This window comes from Vigna radiata, chromosome 9, assembly GCF_000741045.1.
Source record: "Vigna radiata var. radiata cultivar VC1973A chromosome 9, Vradiata_ver6, whole genome shotgun sequence".
In the NCBI taxonomy this organism is placed as follows: domain Eukaryota; kingdom Viridiplantae; phylum Streptophyta; class Magnoliopsida; order Fabales; family Fabaceae; genus Vigna; species Vigna radiata.
In genome coordinates, this window is record NC_028359.1 from 463,023 (window position 1) to 481,995 (window position 18,973).

Consider the following 18,973-nt stretch of genomic DNA (forward strand, 5'->3'; position numbering starts at 1 on the left):
AATTTAAGTTTAATTCAACCTTCCTAATTCAGTAAAAGAACTAACAATAACTAACATGCTAAAATACAAAATCTCAATCAAAAGAAACTATATTAATGCACTGAAATTTAAACCTGCTTCAATTCTATTAAATTATTCAACAAAATAACATCTACCACGTTTATATATATTATAAATTTAGTCTTTATATTTAATTAATGTGAAATCTAGAATAAAAANGTAATAAATATATGATTCCTTAATCATGTATTGTTAATTTTTTCCTAATGAGCAGCTTGTAGTACCTCATGCATTCATTAACAAGGTGTTTGGTAGAAACCCACAAGGAATAAAAAATGATGGTAAATTTTTCACAAAAGCAACTTTTATTGCTCAAAAGTTCACCTCTTTTTTACGCACTAACACTATAAACTTATATTTAGTAATAACTTACAATCGACACTTCATAAACGTTTAACATATCTCCAACTTAAAGCTAATAATTAGAATATAAAAAAGTTAATTATATTCTTAAAATAAATAAAAAAAGAGATGTATAAAACATCATTAATATTATAAAATAAAAGAAAAAGAAAATAGAAGTACGTGGAAGGATTGTGGGTGGTTTTGTTCTTTAGCCAAAAGCTATGATATAAATGATTGAGATATTTTTCTTTGTATTATTATTACTATAATGGGTTATGATTGTAGAGACTTTCAATTTCCTTTTATTGATGTTCATAAACTTAGAAGAAGTGTTTTTCATGGTAGCAGTGTTGATAAAGGAGACAGAAGAAAAGTGGAAAAGCTTTTTTAATAACTTTTAAACAACATACATGTAATGGTATATTTTAAATAATTTTTTAAATATAAATTTAAATAAATCAATAAAATAATAATATATCTCCTCTTATTAAAAAGTTATTAAAAAATGGAAAATGATATTTTGACACTAATTTTTTGACACCATTTTGACATTGCGCACGTATCAAAATGTGGTTGGACGATTTTAAATTAAAAAACTGAGACAAGGACATATTTAGAAGAAAAAAACCAAAATTTTTTTTTTAATTTGAAATCGTCCAATCACATTTTGACACGTGTGCAGTGTCAAATTGGTGTCAAAAAATTATTTTCCTTAAAAAATTATTAAAATATCATCTTCGAAAATAAAGTAAAACTGTGAAAAAGTGTCAGAAGTCAGAAAAATCAAATCGTATCCAGCAAAGCAATCCAAGAGTAAAGCAAACAAACTGCCATGAACCCAAAATCAACCAACCTTCACTTCACACTACTTTTGTCTTCAATCTCAACTTCCATTTCTTCACGCAAAGCAGTTCTTATATCGGTTTAATATATATTACAGAAGAGAAATGAGTAATTTTAGCGTGTAGATTATTAATAGGAAAAGGTGGAAGAAAGTGAGAATCACGAGGCAGATGATGGTGAGATTCTGATGATAAACTGAGACTTCTGCAAAATAGCTTTGCTTTCTCTCTTTCTTTTTGTTTCTTGTTTCTTGTTTCAATGGTGAGCTGACCCCGCCATGACTCATCATTCAATGCCAGCTTAACATTGCATGCATTCATTCATTTCCCTTTTTCATATTCACCACCAAGTGAAAAACACAGTGAAATTATAAATTAAACCAACTTTTTCTTTTCCTATTATTACTGTTATTCTTCTGTGTTCTTCGGTGCATGCCCATGTGCTGTGCTCCACTCATTAAACAAATTCTTCATTAATTCAAACCACCTGATTTTTGCGACAAACTTGAATAATACTCGCATTCAAAAGCTTCATGATGTCAATCATGTCATGATAATGAATTTTCACTTGCAAGGATAAAAGAAAGATACAAAGTTCCACTCATCACAAAAGTTCTTCTTTTACAAAAGCTGCCTTCTTATGTTATTATTATGTTATTCTATATGTAATAGTACCACAGTTAAAAACACAAACACTCAACAACCATACATTTTTTCATGCAGAATTACGTAATAAACAGTTTCAGAGTTCTGAATACATTAAGAAGATACGAATATATATCATCACATTTTTTTTTTCTCTCTTTCTGATAGAGACACTTCTTGCATGTTACAGAATTACATGTCAACCTTACAAACTACGTATTAAAGTATCTTTCCAATATGAAAAAGTATCACATGTCCTTTTTCTTACTTCATACATATCTCATACATTCAAGCAAAGCAATCTGTTCATAAAACTTCAAAAATCAATACAATATTTCAGTCTTTCAGTGAAGGGTGTTTGTGTCTTTTGAGAAAAAGTGACACACTCCCTCTAACTTTTTCTCTCCAAATCCATAGAATCTGTTGCTTTCTTCTGTTTTTGATTTTGGGTGAAAGCAAACGGACCCATAGCCACACATCCACCCAAAGAAACCCGGTTTTTCTCTTCTTATAAAACCCCATTTTTCGTTCCTCTTTTCCCGCTTCCTCTCCAACAATAAACAACAACGTTTGACATTGTTCACATCACATGGCTTCCACCGCCGCCACCACCACCACCTACGCCTCCGACCCCACAACTCCTAACACCACCTTCGTCCAAGCAGACCCATCCAACTTCCGCGCCGTCGTCCAGAAACTCACCGGGGCCTCCGACGACCCCGCCGCCCCAAAACTGCCCCTCACTCTTCCCTCGCGGCTGGCGGCCCAATCTCCCCTGGTCGGCCCAAAAAGGCCCAACTTCAAGCTCCACGAGCGCCGCAACGCCGCCGCCAAGAACCTGGACCTCCCCGTGCTCATGGTCTCCTCCAACAACTTGTCCCTACTCCGAAACAGAACATGCGAGAACCTCGTGATGGCCTCACCCGTTTCCCCGCTGGAGATGATGCTGGCGCGTGGGAGCCCACGCACGCCGCACGAGGAAGAAGAAGAGAGAGCGATTGCGGAAAAAGGATTCTACTTGCACCCTTCCCCTCTCTCCACCCCCAGAGCCTCTCAACCTCCTGAGCTATTGCCTCTCTTCCCTTTGCATTCTCCCACCGCCACCGCCGCCCCCGCCGCCGCCACCACCACCCACCACAACCACCGCAATTAACCATTTTTATCTTTTCTTTAATTTTGATGATGGGATCAACGAATGAATGATTTAAGCCATTGCCACTTTGATTGTTTAATGTTATGTTGGATAGATGAATGTATAAATGTATCTATGTACGTGTATGTATGTGTATCTACGTATGCGTGAATGTGTATAGATGGTAGCGTGAAGAAACCTTGGTTGGGTAGTATAAACGCTGATACTGTTTCTTAATGCACTTTCTTTTTCCTTTTTAAGGATAATTCCACGTTGCACTTTTTAAGAAACTGCAATTAATGCTTCAATCCATAAGTATAAGCCTATAATGTCTTTTTCAACTCTAACTTATATTTCTATCACTAAAAAAATATATATTTTAATAATATTTTTTACAATAACAACGTGTTCATTTTATAATTGATTGGTCTAAAATCATTTTATAATCAATAATAATTATTAAAAAAAAAGTAAGGATAATTATCTTGTTAAATTTAATTTTACAACTTTAATAGTTAATTAGGACCTATGAAAGAGTATATTTTGAGAATAAGAAAAAATATAACAAAAAAAATACGTTAAGATAAAAATTATAGCAAAGAAGATATACTTTAAGATAAAATAGCATGTAAATAAAATATTTAATAATTCAGTCAAATAAAATTAGGTAAAAGTAAATGTTTAAAAGATATATAATTTGATAGAAAAAACCACCAAATAAGTAAATACGATTGTTACATTTCTCATAATTTTTTAAAATTACTTTTTCCCTTTTTCATTCCCACCAAATATCTTATTTTATTCATAGTTACAACCAAACAAATCAATAAGACAAAATTTTATTCCATAATTTAGGAGAAAAACAATAAATAAATAAATAAATAAAATTTCATAAAAAAAAATGGATATACCACTCTAAACTAATTTTATAGGGAAGGAGGTATAGGGTCTCTAGTTTTAGTTAGACTACACAATCATTACCAATGTTGATTTTACAATCATTCCACCACCAACTTCTATTTAGAGTCTTGGGTAAGAATACAAATAAAAAGCATATTCTTAATTTATGTCTTAATCAAGTTTATCCATATTAATAAAATAATACTATATTTTCAAAATTTGTAATATTATTTTTTAAATTATATCTCTCCCTTTCTTAAATCTATACACAAAGGAAAGGAAGAAAAGGTAGAAGTACACATTTTAGTTTGAAAGTGATGTTTTGTTTCCAAAAATATTTATGATTATGGAATATTTCTGGTCACATGCTTTTATCCATTGGGTTGGCAATGTTACATATAAGTTCTTATCACTTTTTATGTATGCTTACACGACACAAGGTGTTGAATTGATAATGATATCAACTTAGACATATGAAATTTTCTCTTCAGATTGTGATATAGTATCAAACCCTAATAGAGAAAACAATTCTTGAACCGTTTCCCCCCCTTCATTGTTTGGGTAACATTTCATAATTTAGGGTTTTACTTGTGATCAATTTTGTAACAAATAGGGTAATAGGGTCTTGTAGATCCATGCATTTAACCCTAGTGCTACCAATTCACCTTATTAATCATCACTTGCTACTAAATTCTATTTCAAACATTTACTTTACTTAGATAACATTTTTTTATTGTTACAAAATCTAAATATGAATTAAAAGTTTTATACGAATAAGAAAGTTGAGAAACGTATAAGAAAAACAAAACCGATAAACATAAAATTTTAAAATTTTAGGTTGAAAGTAATATTAGGTATTTTATATTGACAACTCATATTTTTATTGATGATTAATTTTTTTAATGAATCATCTGAAAATTTTCAATAACTCTTGAGGTTTTCATATTATTAATTAGACAATACATACAATGTATAACATGAATTTACAGCAGCATTGATTGTATATAAATCTTAGGTTACATATGAGGTTCGAGTTAGACTTAAGTTCACTTTTTAATATGATATGATAATCATTGGTTAGAGTTTATTATAGCAAAATTTGTTGTTTATGGAATCTATTGTACCATTCATGACCATGCAACTATCGAATCATCCATCAATATATAGTTTCATACTTGATATGTATATACTTCAGCATAAGAAAATGTATTGAAAGTCTCACATCGACTAAAAATAATACAATTTACAATGCGTGAATGTATGCAAACAAGTCGATTTTGTTAAAATTGAATTATATTTAAAATCTTAACATATTTTAATAAAATAAGATTTTATATTAGAAGTGATTTACTTCATTAATGATTAACTCTTCTTAGTGTATCATAAAAATTTTCAATAACTTTAAAATTTTTATATCACTGATCGGACAAAACACACACTTTACGAAAATGAGGATAGCGAAATCATGTTGCACTCAATTTCTTCACAAATGTTATACGCACAGATTCGTAATATTTTGGCTTTGTTAGTGAATGAACAGGTGCATTTCTCAGAATCCAACAATAAAAAAAGGTGCATAACATTCATATAAAATATTTTAATGTTAATCACTCAATAACTTTGGCCTTATTTTATACACTTTTTTGACAAACAATGTTTAGAGAACCCACCATCCAAAAGTCACAAACAAATATGATGCACCATGATCACAATAATGATTGCTATGTGTATTCAACTTCAAGCTATTCTGCTATGTAATGTGCTTCATCTTTATTTGACAAATTATTTTAAGTACAAATTCAAAGTTTTTTTTTGCAATAAACTATTATTTTACAACAGTTAATCAGTGTCTAATTTTCACATTATGTGAATATAACAAGTTGTGGTATAAAAGAAAAAAATACATGACATGACTGATTTGGTTAACTATCATAATCCTCTCAATGGGGTTAAGTGTTGTTGAATTTAATTTCACAGTTGGTTAGGATCATGATTTGCTTCCCACATTGAGTCCATTAAAATGACCCCATACCCTTGAGCCACTTCACAACAAAACTAAACATCATTTCTTTTAGTTGTGGATAATATTCAACAACCATGCTCTGCATTTGGACTCCCATTTAAGCTTCAGAAAATGACTCAACACTAAATTTTTCTGTCATGCATCACCCTTAAGTCATAATACCATTCTTAACCTTGAAATTATTAGCCACTGCATAATTTTGTAGTTAATTTCACTTTACCACCCAAAACATGGATCAATGGATGTAATATTGTTCCTGTTTAAGCAATCCTTTTGGAGTTCAAGTTTTGTACATTCTGCAATACATATTGGGAGACTAAACTTTACTGTCTATAATGATAGTATAGAGTAAAATTGTCTAATGTGGAAATACCTACATTCTATAAAAGAAAGGAAAATAAAGGTTTACTTTGCTAATAAAAAACACTGTTAATATGTTTTTAGTTTTTAAACTTGGAAATTTCGTTTTTATCTCAAACTTTGATATATTATGATTTTTTTAATATGTCAAATACGTTTTAGAACGACAGTTGAATTGTTTACATAGTTTAATATATTCTAACTCAAATGTTATCTTGAATACGTTTTAAAATGACAGTTGAATGGTTTACATCGTTTAATATATTCTAATTCAAATGTTATCTTTCACATGTAAGTTCAGAAACTAAAATCATACTTCATTCATAGCTAAATAGACATAACTTTGTGCCTGCTCATGCATGGCCAAATCCACGCAAGGTAGAAACTAGGCCCTATTAGCTTGACAAAAGCCCAAGAAAATAAAACGATGCAGTTAAGTTCAGCTAAGAAGAAGAAAGACAAAGAAACTATGTTCAAGTGCAGATGTGAAATGAAATTATTCCGGCAACAGAATCAACATCAGTACTGAAATCATGTTGCTAATCAGCAATTTTATTGATTAAACAATTTCTTAAGTTTCAGAACAAAACTTACTATATAGAAAATAAAGAAATCCAGAAGGGACTTATTATATTGACAGAAAACAAAAATGAATTGAGTGACCAAAATTCTAGGCCATTAAGTTATATCCTATAAACAATATGATGTCCAGAGCTTTTGGCCAGACAAACACTCAGATGAGCGATATTGGTTATTCATCTCATAACTCTACTTAACGAACTGATGCACAAATGGACTGTTGGTTGTACAATTCTGTGACTCCATTTGTGATCTTCTGCCTGTTTTTCCTCCTCTTTGAGACAACTATGAACCCTTCATCATTGTTCTTTTTTTCACTAACACCTAATGTCTCTTGCTCATCACTATCACTGGAATGAGGCACTGCCTTACTCTTTTCTTCATTTCCATACATAATGTTTATGACAGCACTGTCATTAGCTATTTCATCATCACAATTTTCCAACTTGCCAACTTTTCCTTCACTTTCGTTAGACTCATCCACGGAGTCAATATTTTCCTTGACAGATTTCACTAAAAAACTGAGCAATATCTGCCTTGCTATCTCGGACTTCTCAGATTCAGAAATACTGTTTTTTGTGGAACTTGCCTTGATTTCAGAGAAATTTTCATCTAGCTTATTTTTTTCTGCCATGCTTCCCTCAGATAAAGAGTTATGCTCATCGGAAACATTTGAATTGGAATCATTTGCTTCTATCTGAGAAGCATTTCTTGGAACAAACTCAGGCGCATGAGGATTCATAATTCTTGGAGATCCAAATCCGCTTCTTTCTCCTATGGGTGTTTGGCTTTTACTAAAACCATGTTTCATGCGGAAAGTATAGTTGGTTCGGTAATATAGAGGTGATCTAGGTCCACAAGGGACCCTAGCAATAGCAGGGGGAAACACAGGCTCCACATTCATGCCTTGACTAACATCTGTATCATACATGCTAGTGAAGGAACCTGAATTTAAATGGTGAGACATGGACAACATTCCTGGATTGAAAGGTTTGGCTGCAGCTGAAAGCTTACTGCTATTTGTTTCTGTGGGTTTTTCCTGATCAGAAGAAGCAAGGGAAACCTTTTCAACTTCCAATGCAGAATTTTCTTGTTGAGGTTCGATTTCTTGTGTTTCCTCTGTTTCATCATGCTGAGAAACTGCATTAACTATGGAACTTCGGAACGTACCTTCGTTGGTTGATGTCACAGGTAGACTGCTGGATATCTCATCTTCAGCATTAATCTTGTCCATCTCAGTCTTTTCCAACAGTGGCTTTAAAACTGTACCTGGGGGAGCCAGAGCTACTTCTTTGTAAGATATAGACTTTGAAGCCAAGGAACTTAGAGATGCTGGAGATGAAATTTTTGACACAGAAGTTTTTGTTGGATAATTAACAGCATCCTCGTTCAAAGCAATGTTTCGAGCTTTTGGTTGTCTAGACGGAGATGACACGTCGAACATTGCTCTAGGAACTCCTCTTTGTGGTGGTGAAGTAATCTCATTCCTAGAACTGCTTTCCCTGTAAATGTAATTATTAGAACCATTGATGCTGAGCTTTGATAGTAGAGGCCGCTTTTTGTGGCCGAACTTCCGGTTAGTAGCATTTCCTGATCGCCCTTTTGAATTTGCTTCTTGCCAACCCTCATCGGATGATGCCTCATAAACAACTTCACTTGTCACTGGCCTGTAATTGGTGAAATCACTATTTTCTTTTGGTATTTGAGAATCACGTGAGTCATTGGTTTCTTCTATATTCTCTTCTACCATGCTTGGAGCATCTCTCGAGTCATAAAAAACAATGCTCTCCTCAGCTACTGCATCTTCATGTTCTTGATTGTTATCACTTGTTGGGAGCAGCTGGGAAATAAAAGCGATATGTGAAATATAAAATAAGGTAAATGTTCTAAAATGTTGTCAAAAGTACTTCTAATTTGAAATTAGACTACTATAGCACTTCACCTAAAACTATAAGCTAACTCCAAAAAAATGTAATATGTTGCATGCCGTTCAAACTTGACTTTAATAAAGGATAAAACTTCCAAAATCTTTGGAACACAGTCTTCCCTTAAGGACTGTACTGAATGAAAGGCACATGGTCAATGGAACCGGAACTTAAGGTATTTGTTAAAGAGAAAAATCATAAATTACCATAGCATATCAAGAGAAGCATTGGTTACAAGCAAGTCAACACTGGGAAATAATATTTAGTTGTAGACAAACATCAACTAGAAAACATTTTACCCACCTTTGCACGCCTTTGTTTTCTCTGTGCATCATTTCTTTTCGGATCAGGACTGATAAAATCCAGGAGATCTGACACGCTGCAAGAAAAAGCTTAAATATATATGTATGTAGCTTGAAATATAACCTGTTTAAAACCCAGTAAATGGGGATACCATGTTAGTACCTAAGGTGACCTTTACTTGCAATGGATGCATCAGGCTTTGGAGTTCCATTTTTAGCTGCTTCTTGCTGCTCTATGGCTTTTGATTCAAAATATTCAAGCCAAGCCGCAGCGTCCTGCATTGGGGATTTGTTTAAAGAAAATGTTTAGGATTAGCAAAAACCAATTATTAACCCCAATAATTTGTTAATCCTTAGTTCAATCCTAGATAGGTACTCTTTGGCTTATACTAGTAATACCATCAGAAAAGGAAATGACCTGTGTACGAAGGTCTTCTGATCCAAGCTTTGCTTGAAGTATCTTTAGTGTAGTTTGCTCATGTTGCACACTCAGAGAGAATGCATCCATCAATGAAAGAGCTATAGCTATGGCATGGTAGCTAGCGGCAGTCTATAACATGAAAAATACTGTATAAAACACTTCCATCTATAGGGGAAGGGAGAAAAAGGAGGGATGGAAAGAGAGAGAGAGAGAGAGATAGATAGATAGATAGAGAGAGAGAGAGATATAGATAGATAGATAGAGAGAGAGAGAGAGAGAGAGAGAGAGAGAGAGAGAGACCTGTATATGATCTGCTCCTAACAATCTTTTGTTGCATTTAAGAGCTTCATGCAAGTATCTGAGTGCCACATGAACATTTCCCATGCCCTCTTCCATCATAGCCACATTTATATATGTTGCAGCTGTGTTTGGATGAGACAGCCCACATGTAAAGTGAAGAAGGAATAGAGCGCGATTAACATACCTGTGAAAAGGGACATGATAAAATAGTAATTTCAGAATATCAAGCAGAAAGTCATAAACATCCAAGGAACTCAATAAAGTTTAACTTACTTCAGAGCCAGCTCAATGTGTTGTAAACGATAATAGAAAACAGAAAGATCCCCGTAGCTTTTCATAGTGTCAGGATGGTCAAGACCAAGCTCCCTCTCATTTATATCCAAGGCCTTTTGCTGATAAATGGTGGCCTAAATAAAGAATAATAGAAGTTGACATTTGTTCCAAATCTTTTACCAATCACTACATAAAGAGTAAAAGATACTAAACAGGTCCACTGCCATGCAGTACTCTCTCAAGACCCTCAGTAAATTCTGTTGATTCGTTATTATATTTAGGTTCAGAAAGTATTAAACATGCTTTCCCCTTTTCTCTTTCTTTCATCTCTTTCCCCTATAGTAGCTCAGGACAAAAGAAACAATATTTTCTCCGACTATCTCTTAGCTTAAAATATGTATCAAGAAAATTTTCAGATTTCTACAATAGCTTAGGAAAAAATGAATTATTGGTACCTGGTTAAAATCTCCTGTGTGGTAGAGAACCACAGCTAGGAGACTATATGCACTAGCAGTATTTCGATGATAGGGTCCACAAACAACCATCATTTTAGCCAATGCCTGCAATATGATAGTATTGTCAAAACACTGCCATATTAATAACTAGTAAACTTGAAAAGGACACATCATGCAGACACCGAAAAAAGTGATATGTACCTTTGTTCCATAATTTACAGCATCCTCAAGTTTTCCTTTATCAAGAGCAATTTTTGAAGCCTCCAGCAAATTGCGTCCATCTATTGAGGAGCACCCTACATGCTGTAAAAAAAATGATCTTCTGTGTAAATGGTTCAATAAATTATACATTTACACATAAAATAGATCTAGGGACTATTACATAAGCATGACCTCACCTTGCAAACAGGAACCAAGCTGATAATATCATTTTTCCCAAAGGGCTTAATAGACTCCATGTCATAATCTCTAGGGAATAATTCCAATCCAACCTGAAAACAAAAACAAGGGCAATTAATAAAAGCTTCTTGTATGACAAATAGAATAAGACAAAATGCTGATACCTTGTGACACAGCCCTCTGAGAATCGACAACTTTCTCAAATGTTGAAATTCATCATTCAGTGTCCACCCAAATCTTTGGGACAAAAACATTCGTAGCCACTGAATTCTGAGACTATGATCATCATTCAAACTTTGATCATTATCTTCTGTTCGACTCCCACCAAGTAAGAAATTTAGTGTTGATGCAATGGCTGCAGATAGATCAGCTACATTTTCAACAGAGGCAATAACTGCTTTAAGTTGATGCTTGAAAGCTCGAGTAATCATCTCATGGATACAAAGGGATTGTATGTGAGGAAGATTCTCAGCAAGTTTAACCTGATCAACACATGAAATTAGAACCAAAAAAAAAAAACCATATTACAAAAACTACTTAAAGTAGAAAGTTATCTAGAGTACAATAGCAGCTTTCAAGCAGTAGAATAGTGGTAATATTTGAAAACTGTTCAAAAAGAGGCTCTAGAGATTGAAAGAACATTAAAACATACTACATCCAGAAAATTAATCCTCAGCTAGCCAATATTCTGCAGGAAGCTTAGCAATAGAGAAAAGTATTCTCACCACTTGACCCAAAGATCGCATCTTTAAGCCTCTTAAATGCATAAAGTCGGTCAGTGTTCGCCCATCCACAGGAGAAAGTTCAAGTGATCCAAAGTCCATAGCCTAAAAAGTTGATTCATTATGTTCTTAATTATGTCTACAACCTTTATGTTATTCAAACGAATGTAAAGTCCTTTGAGAATTGTAACGTTACCAGCTTTGGCAAGGCAACTTCATCATAAAACTTGTGTGCCATGTTGATAAGCTCATCCACTGACTGTTGCAAGAAGAAATAAATTGAAATGATTAATACAGTTACAAGTACAAGAAAGATAATGAAAGATTCATTTTCATAAACATAGCAGCATAAATAGCACCAAAAACAAACTAAATATAAACTAAAGTAATAAAATTGGAAATGACGTAGTCACAAAAGATGTAACAAAAGTACAAGAAAATTTTCAAAAAAGAAATGTAGATCGCATTCCAAAGGTGATTGGTATCTAACATTTAATGAACTTAATTTCTTCAGAAAATATACCATCAAATACTCTTAAAAGACCTTTAGTAAGCATTCAATTTTCAATAACCACTTATCACAACAGATTATTCAAAATTCTCCCCTTTAATACGTTGTTCTTGAACTTATAAAACTTTTCTCCAGACAAAACCTTCATTAGAATATCAACATGTTGATCATTAAAGTTGCAAATAAAAAAGCAACAACATGAGAATACACCAAAATGAAGCATGCAATCTTCAAAATACGTCAGAAACCTTCGTATGAAGATCAGTTCCAGATTCTTTGAGACGCAAAAATGCTTCGTTAGAAAGTAGTTTCTCTAATTCACTAGAGTTACTAAAATCACCACTGTTCAGCTCAACTTTATCAGCATTGTCATTCACATCTCCAGGGCTAGAGTCATTTTGCTCTCGAGAATCTGTACCATCTACGTTATTTGATTTCTTCTCTCTCTTCTTCAAAAATTTAAATTGCTTTCCAAGACCCTTAACAGCTTGCTCAACGTCATTCCCATCTTCTTTGTTTTTGGAACTGTCATCAGATGAAGTTTCCTGTTTTTGCAAATGCTGCATCCAACAGGAACCAAGTTCCCACCGAATAGACCTTTTTGAAATACTTGGCTCCTCCTTTATTTTCTCTATGCCTTCTTGAATAACCTTTCGAACAAGGCTTCTAGTAGCATCTTCGTCATCCAAAATTGATAGGGATGATACACTCCCTTCTAATGAATCAGATCCAGACTTGTGAAGCAGCATCCTCAAACTGCACAGATCACAAAAATGTGTCACTTTGTCAGACATCATCATAAATTTGCTATTAAGATAAATCTCTATGGGTGACAAGTCGTCTTGCATTGAAATGGATCTAATTAACAAATAGAGAAAGATAACATAAATGTTGCCTGACATAATACGCAACCTAAAAGTGCTACCATTTCCAGATCATCCATCCACAGTTAACATTTGCAGAAAAGTTTATTGTTCAAAACCTGTTGATGTTGAGAGCATTTGCCCCACCATCTGGCTGATCATCTATCTCAATGTCTCGTACTTTAGGCTTCCTCATGTTCACATTACCCACAACCTTTACTGTTGCAGTATATCCACAGTGGTGTACAACAACGACAGTCAAGGAAGAAGTATCCTGTACTCAACAAAGAGAAAAAAAATGAACAATCACAATTCATCTACACCCTTGAGGAACAGGTTATTGACTTACATGAACAACTACACTTTCATCAGCTGTCAACCCTTTGATTAAATTCTTCTGAACATCATCCTTTTGCATGATGGGTTCAACTTGCATAGAATCATGCTTTTTATTTCCATCCTGGATATCACGTTTGACTACAATGGATAAGTCTCCCACGCGATCTTCATGCAGAACAGCACCCGGAGAAGAATTCAATTCTCTCTTCATGTTTGAGTTGGATTCCATGACCTGCTGTATAGCCGCAACAGCCTTAAATATTGAGGTATCAACAAATTGATTGTGAAGCAGAAATGCTTTTCTATCCCTGAGTACTCTCTCCTCCTCAGTTTTGCAAGGAAGAGAGGCCAATATTGCAAAATCCGTTGCCCACGGTCGAAGATCGAATTCGCCATTTCTTCCTTGGCCGCCACCATTACCACCCCAGTTTTCATCCTCTGCGGGCAATGCAGGAAAGCTTGAAGGAGACTCAGCCACAGATGGAGGGACAAGCCACGTATTTGCTCGGAATCCATATGGAAGATTTCCAAACTGAAGAAACATGCTGTTAGAGAAAGATGTTTTTAAAAGAAAGGCAAATAATGATCATTTTCATTAATTTGATGAAAGTGTACCTTATTACGTTCCAAAAAGGCTTTCATCAGCGACTCATATGCCTACATTTATCAGTCATTTTGTAAGAATGCTAGTTAAAACATCAAACTGCCTGAAGAAAAATCAAATTCTTATATATATTTTTCTGATATCTTCACATGAAAGATATGTAAAAGCACTAAATATGGACAAAGAAGTTGGGATTAAGAAGAAAGAGAAACATACATTAGCAAAGGCTCGGCTGAGCTGTTGGAGAAGATCAACCAAGGTGTGGCTGTGCAGAGACTGCTTCCCCACAGTGTAAAACCCTTTCTCTGAAACAACCACATCTATTACCTTCCCATTGCATATTTTAACCTTCATTCACCATCAACAACATTTTCTCACGTCAGATACACATAACATGCAACATGCATCAGTAACAAAGAAAAAGACCAAAACCTGAAGCTGAAAGTAATCCCCTTTGCGCCTATCATCTTCATCCTTCACTTCACATCTCTTCAATTCTGCAAAACCCAAAAAAAAAAAAACGTTTTTCATTACATTATTGTTAAGCTTGTGATTTTCCATGAGCTTGTTCAACAGAACCATAATGAAAGTGAGGATGAAGAGGTACCCACGTAAAATGGGGGGAGAGAGGTGAGACAACGAGAAGAACTCGTAGAAGTCTGAGAGCTTCGGCGTCGGGTGAATGGCCTTCATCCCCAAATTGTCGGAGATCGCCGACGGCGGCGCCTCCGACGACGGTGACCCGATCCTGGATTCCCCATTCGGTGTCCCGGGTGGGCTCAAACTCGTCTTGTTCTGATGTTGGGCCTTCCCGTTTTTCTTGGGTCTCGATTCTGGGCTTGATAAACTCCGTTTGGGCCTACCGAACCTTGTTGTGCAGGCCACAATGTCCAAGACCCTCCGCACGTGCGCAACTGCTTGGGCCTCCTCTGTGTAATCCTCTAATGGCACAAACAAATAAATATATGTAATAAATAAGTTTAAAATAATCATTTTTCTTTCTATTTTAAATATGAAAATGGAAACAAAGTTTAAATAATCATTAGTCTCTTTAAATGATTAATTAAATCTAATAAATAAATAAATCTCATTTTCTAAGAATAAAAATTATTAAAACAAATATTCTGAATAATTATTTAACTTTTATAGTTACGCAAAAAAGAAATCGTCTAAGCTATGATATTTAAAAATTTCATTCGGCCATTTTTTTACATTTTAAACCTCTATTTTGTAATGGCTCTACACTTTAAAAAAAAAAAAATGAAGAATAAAAAGCGTTTACATAAGACTGAAACAATTTCTTTAAAATATAAGAATTAAAAAAATAAGCGTGATAATTAAATAAATAATTAATAAAAGAATTTCATTCTGCAAATTTAAATAATTGAAACAAACAGTAACACGAAAAATCACACCCGTGAGTCCGTGACACTGATATTTTGAGAGAGAAAATAAAATAAACAGTCGGCAAAATACATGATTATTTTTAATCAACGTATAATATTTTTTAACCATAATTAATTAGTGGTAATTCTTAAGTGAAAAATGAAATAATAATTTTTCAATGAACTTAAAATTTTAAGATATCGAAAAAGGGGCGTACAGAAAACGTTAGTTTTAAAAATTGAATTTCTCTTTTTAATTATTTATAAAAAGAAAAAAAATAGTATTATTTTGGTATATATTAAATTCCAACACGAAGCTATTATGAGATGGCGATGGCGAAGGAAAAGTGGGGTTTGGTTTTCCACCGAAATGCAACTTGAATAAATTACCATTAACGTGTATCACACAAAAATAGATTTTCATTATTATGAAAATGACAACAAAATACTAATAAGATTATAGATTTTTTAAATATATTTCAAAATTAAAAATAAAATTGGAAACTTTTTCACTTGCTCCTACATGATTTATTAATTTTCCAATAAAGGGCACATTTAAAAAATAGTACATTTGAGCATTAAAACCCACTATTTCTTTTTTCAAACAGTTGGAGCCCACAAGAAATGATAACATCATTTGACGCAAACTACAATGTTTTAAGAAATATTAAACGATGTTGTATTCTAAGGAACAATGTCTCCTCTAATATGTCATCTCATCTTGGCCAAATAGGAGATGCAAAAAACTATGTATCTAAAGGAAAATAAAACAATTTCTCTTTATATAATCCTATATATACATATATATATATATATATATATATATGAAATAATAATAAAAAAAAAAAGTTAATGTCATGAGATTTATGGAGCTCAAAATCTTTATAAACACCATTGTAATAAGCTATTCAAACAAGGACTTTTGACATTAGTGTACATTCAAACGTTGAACAAAGACTTTAACATTAAAATACAAGAAGTTTAATGTAACAAGAGTATGTATGATCTTATTACCATTTAAAATATCTCACCATTTGAAAAAGAAAAAAAAAAAAAAAAACTTGATCAAGATTTTAGATTTTCTACTTTTTCTTTGGGTATTTTTTAAAATACAATGAAGCACACCTATTTTTAATGTTTTAAAATATATTAAACTTTTTAAAATATCTTAATATTAATATATTTTTGATATTTTAGAGACTTTGAAATAAAAAAAAATATTATAAAAAAACATAAATAATATTTTAACATACGTAAATTTTTATATTTATTTAATATTGTTTTCTTAAACACACAAATTCATTTTTTTTATGATTATTTTACTCATGTGAGAAATAAATGTAAAAGTATGTTATCCTATGGCTACTCACTTAAAAGAAAATCCAATGAACTAGTTGATTCCTTGCATGTAAGTTGATTGGAGGAAGAAATGATCAAAAGTTAAAAGAAAAAACAAAAGTTTAGAAGCATTGATTAAAACATAAATGGTAAAAGCAGTTCACTACTCCCTACATAAGACTACCTAGGAAATTTGCATTTAACCTTTGAGCCATTCGATGAGTCTTAATTAAATTTCAGTAGAAGAACACAATTTGTGATTAAACAAAGTGATTGATTACCATGTTCACTAACAAACAGCAAAGTACATTAAAGTTAGTATAATGAGATTATAGGCAGAAATGGTAGAAAGAACTAAATGCAGAAGCACATGAGACACAAATTGTAGTTGATAATGAATGGGAAGCATGTTGTTGAGTACACCTACCTTCAACCATTCTCAGAACACATGGCTTTAGGCTAACAATTTCCACTCTGTCATTCAATTTATGACCTTTACCCTAAGGAACAAACACCATTATTCATAGTATAAAAAAAGAAAACACCATTCAATATAAAACATTAACTCAATAAAATAAACAATATAATGCCAACCTCATGAGATAAACAATAGTTTGTGTAATGGCATGTCTCCACCTTCACAGCCAATAGTTTCCTCACATCAAGAATCTTATCAGTAGAGATACCCTTTGCAAAATTTTCATCACACAATCAGTTCAACACACCACTAAAGACAATTCTGCAGAATGTCATATAATATTATATCTATATCTATAGATAGATATACCTTCAAAAGAATCTCTGCATCATATGGAGTCACCACAGTTATGTCAACAAGAGAAGGTGCTGCTGCTGCTGCAAATGAAAACAGACATTGCAGAAAAGCATATCAGTTGAATTCTCTGCAACAATATCTATATACATATCAATATATGATATATATAATACTATTGTGGTGATGTTAACAAAAGAACACCTTTTTCTTCTTTTTTCTTCTTATCTGCCTTTGCTTTATTGGATTTCCCTTTTCCTGATCTTGGGGGCATTTTTTGGTTTCCTTTGAACACTGGAGACAGAAAAAAGGTAACTTTTTTTTGTATATGGAAAGTTGAGAGCACAAGTTAGGAAAACTGATAAGCAATGGAAAAAGGGTGATAGAAAAGAAGAAGAAAAGGAGAATGCAGAGTGAGGAGAAAGAGTTTATATGTGTGTGAGAGAAGAAAGAAAGATAAGTTTTTTAGGAGAAGTGAATGATATTTTGTAAATTGAATTGAAGAGGATAGGATAAGGGTGATGGAATTTTAACCTTTTGAGGATTTGAGAGCAATTTCAGCCTCTCCTTGTTGCTAATAACTTGATAGCTTTTCTTTCTCTCTCTCTCTCTCTCTTTGTGTTGATGTGAATCTCTATGCAAATGTCTTATAACAAAGTTTGAGGTGGGCATGCACTTGAGCTCAGGCAAAAGACAAAATGGCCAGTGCAGACAAAACTGGCCGTTGATTTCTTGCCACGTGGCACTCACCTGTCTCGCAAGTTCATTTTGTTTTATCACATGTTTGCATCTTCATCATGCTCCTGTGCAGTGTCATCACACACCCTTCATCTCGTATCATGTAATGCACTTTTGACACTGTGTGTATTATTGAACCTCATGCACCAACCTTGTCATCTTCTCATTGGTTGCTACCTTTTGTATTTACTGTTTAGTCCATCACTTGTATTTATATGCATTTTCTCACATCTTCCCTTTATTTCTATGGTAAGAAAAAAATATATGGTAGCAAATAGGAAAAATTGCAAATGCTTATTTTGATCTTACATGTTAATGAAGGGATTTCTGTTTTTCATTTTTTATTTTTTATTCTGTAAATATATAATAAAACCTAAAAAAATAACTGTGACATCCAGGCACTGACGAGGGCGGAAAGTGATTGTCGGTGTAAGAGTCATGGTGCAGGGAGCACGAACAAGGAGCGGCTCCAGGCTTTTAGTGAAAGGGATACGAATCGAACATACACCAGAATAAGAGATCTGAAAATTGTATAGATATGAGACTGTACAGTTAAAGAATAAATTAAAGAAATTGATTTCACTACTCATGTCAACAAATGCATTAACTTTTCTTTTATGTTGAAACATGCCATATATACTTATAAACAAATTATCCTCTATTTTTTTAGTGCAACTTTTAATGTGGTAACAAGTACATTATTCAATTTTTAAAAAAATGTTTTTTTTATCTGTCATTGC

General features: G+C 33.2%; 2 protein-coding genes across 4 annotated transcripts; one reads left to right on the forward strand and one right to left on the reverse strand.

Moving 5' to 3' along the window:
• Positions 1–2,269: 2,269 nt before the first annotated feature.
• On the forward strand, positions 2,270–3,290 carry LOC106773846 (VQ motif-containing protein 11). The gene has a single exon (XM_014660604.2). It carries the CDS (start codon positions 2,482–2,484, stop codon positions 3,043–3,045), a length of 564 nt encoding a protein of 187 aa, XP_014516090.1. The 5' UTR covers positions 2,270–2,481; the 3' UTR covers positions 3,046–3,290.
• Positions 3,291–6,833: 3,543 nt separating this feature from the next.
• LOC106774006 (protein TSS) lies at positions 6,834–18,129 on the reverse strand. 3 transcript variants are annotated; one of them, XM_014660794.2, is made up of 24 exons: positions 18,030–18,129; positions 17,700–17,789; positions 17,511–17,575; positions 17,318–17,410; positions 17,151–17,223; positions 14,612–14,941; positions 14,433–14,497; positions 14,217–14,348; positions 14,012–14,053; positions 13,407–13,928; positions 13,177–13,331; positions 12,443–12,950; positions 11,880–11,942; positions 11,687–11,788; positions 11,126–11,443; positions 10,961–11,053; positions 10,764–10,865; positions 10,563–10,667; positions 10,108–10,241; positions 9,835–10,018; positions 9,532–9,663; positions 9,277–9,389; positions 9,115–9,190; positions 6,834–8,726 (listed from the first exon to the last, which is right to left on the reverse strand). In XM_014660794.2, exons 2-24 carry the CDS (start codon positions 17,767–17,769, stop codon positions 7,080–7,082), a joined length of 5,124 nt encoding a protein of 1,707 aa, XP_014516280.1. In that variant the 5' UTR covers positions 17,770–17,789; positions 18,030–18,129; the 3' UTR covers positions 6,834–7,079. The 3 variants fall into 3 exon arrangements, with proteins under 3 accessions (XP_014516280.1, XP_014516278.1, XP_022642142.1); XM_014660792.2 differs by having other exon boundaries at positions 17,511–17,578; XM_022786421.1 differs by lacking the exon at positions 18,030–18,129 and having other exon boundaries at positions 17,511–17,578; positions 17,700–18,005.
• Between the last annotated feature and the right edge of the window lie 844 nt (positions 18,130–18,973).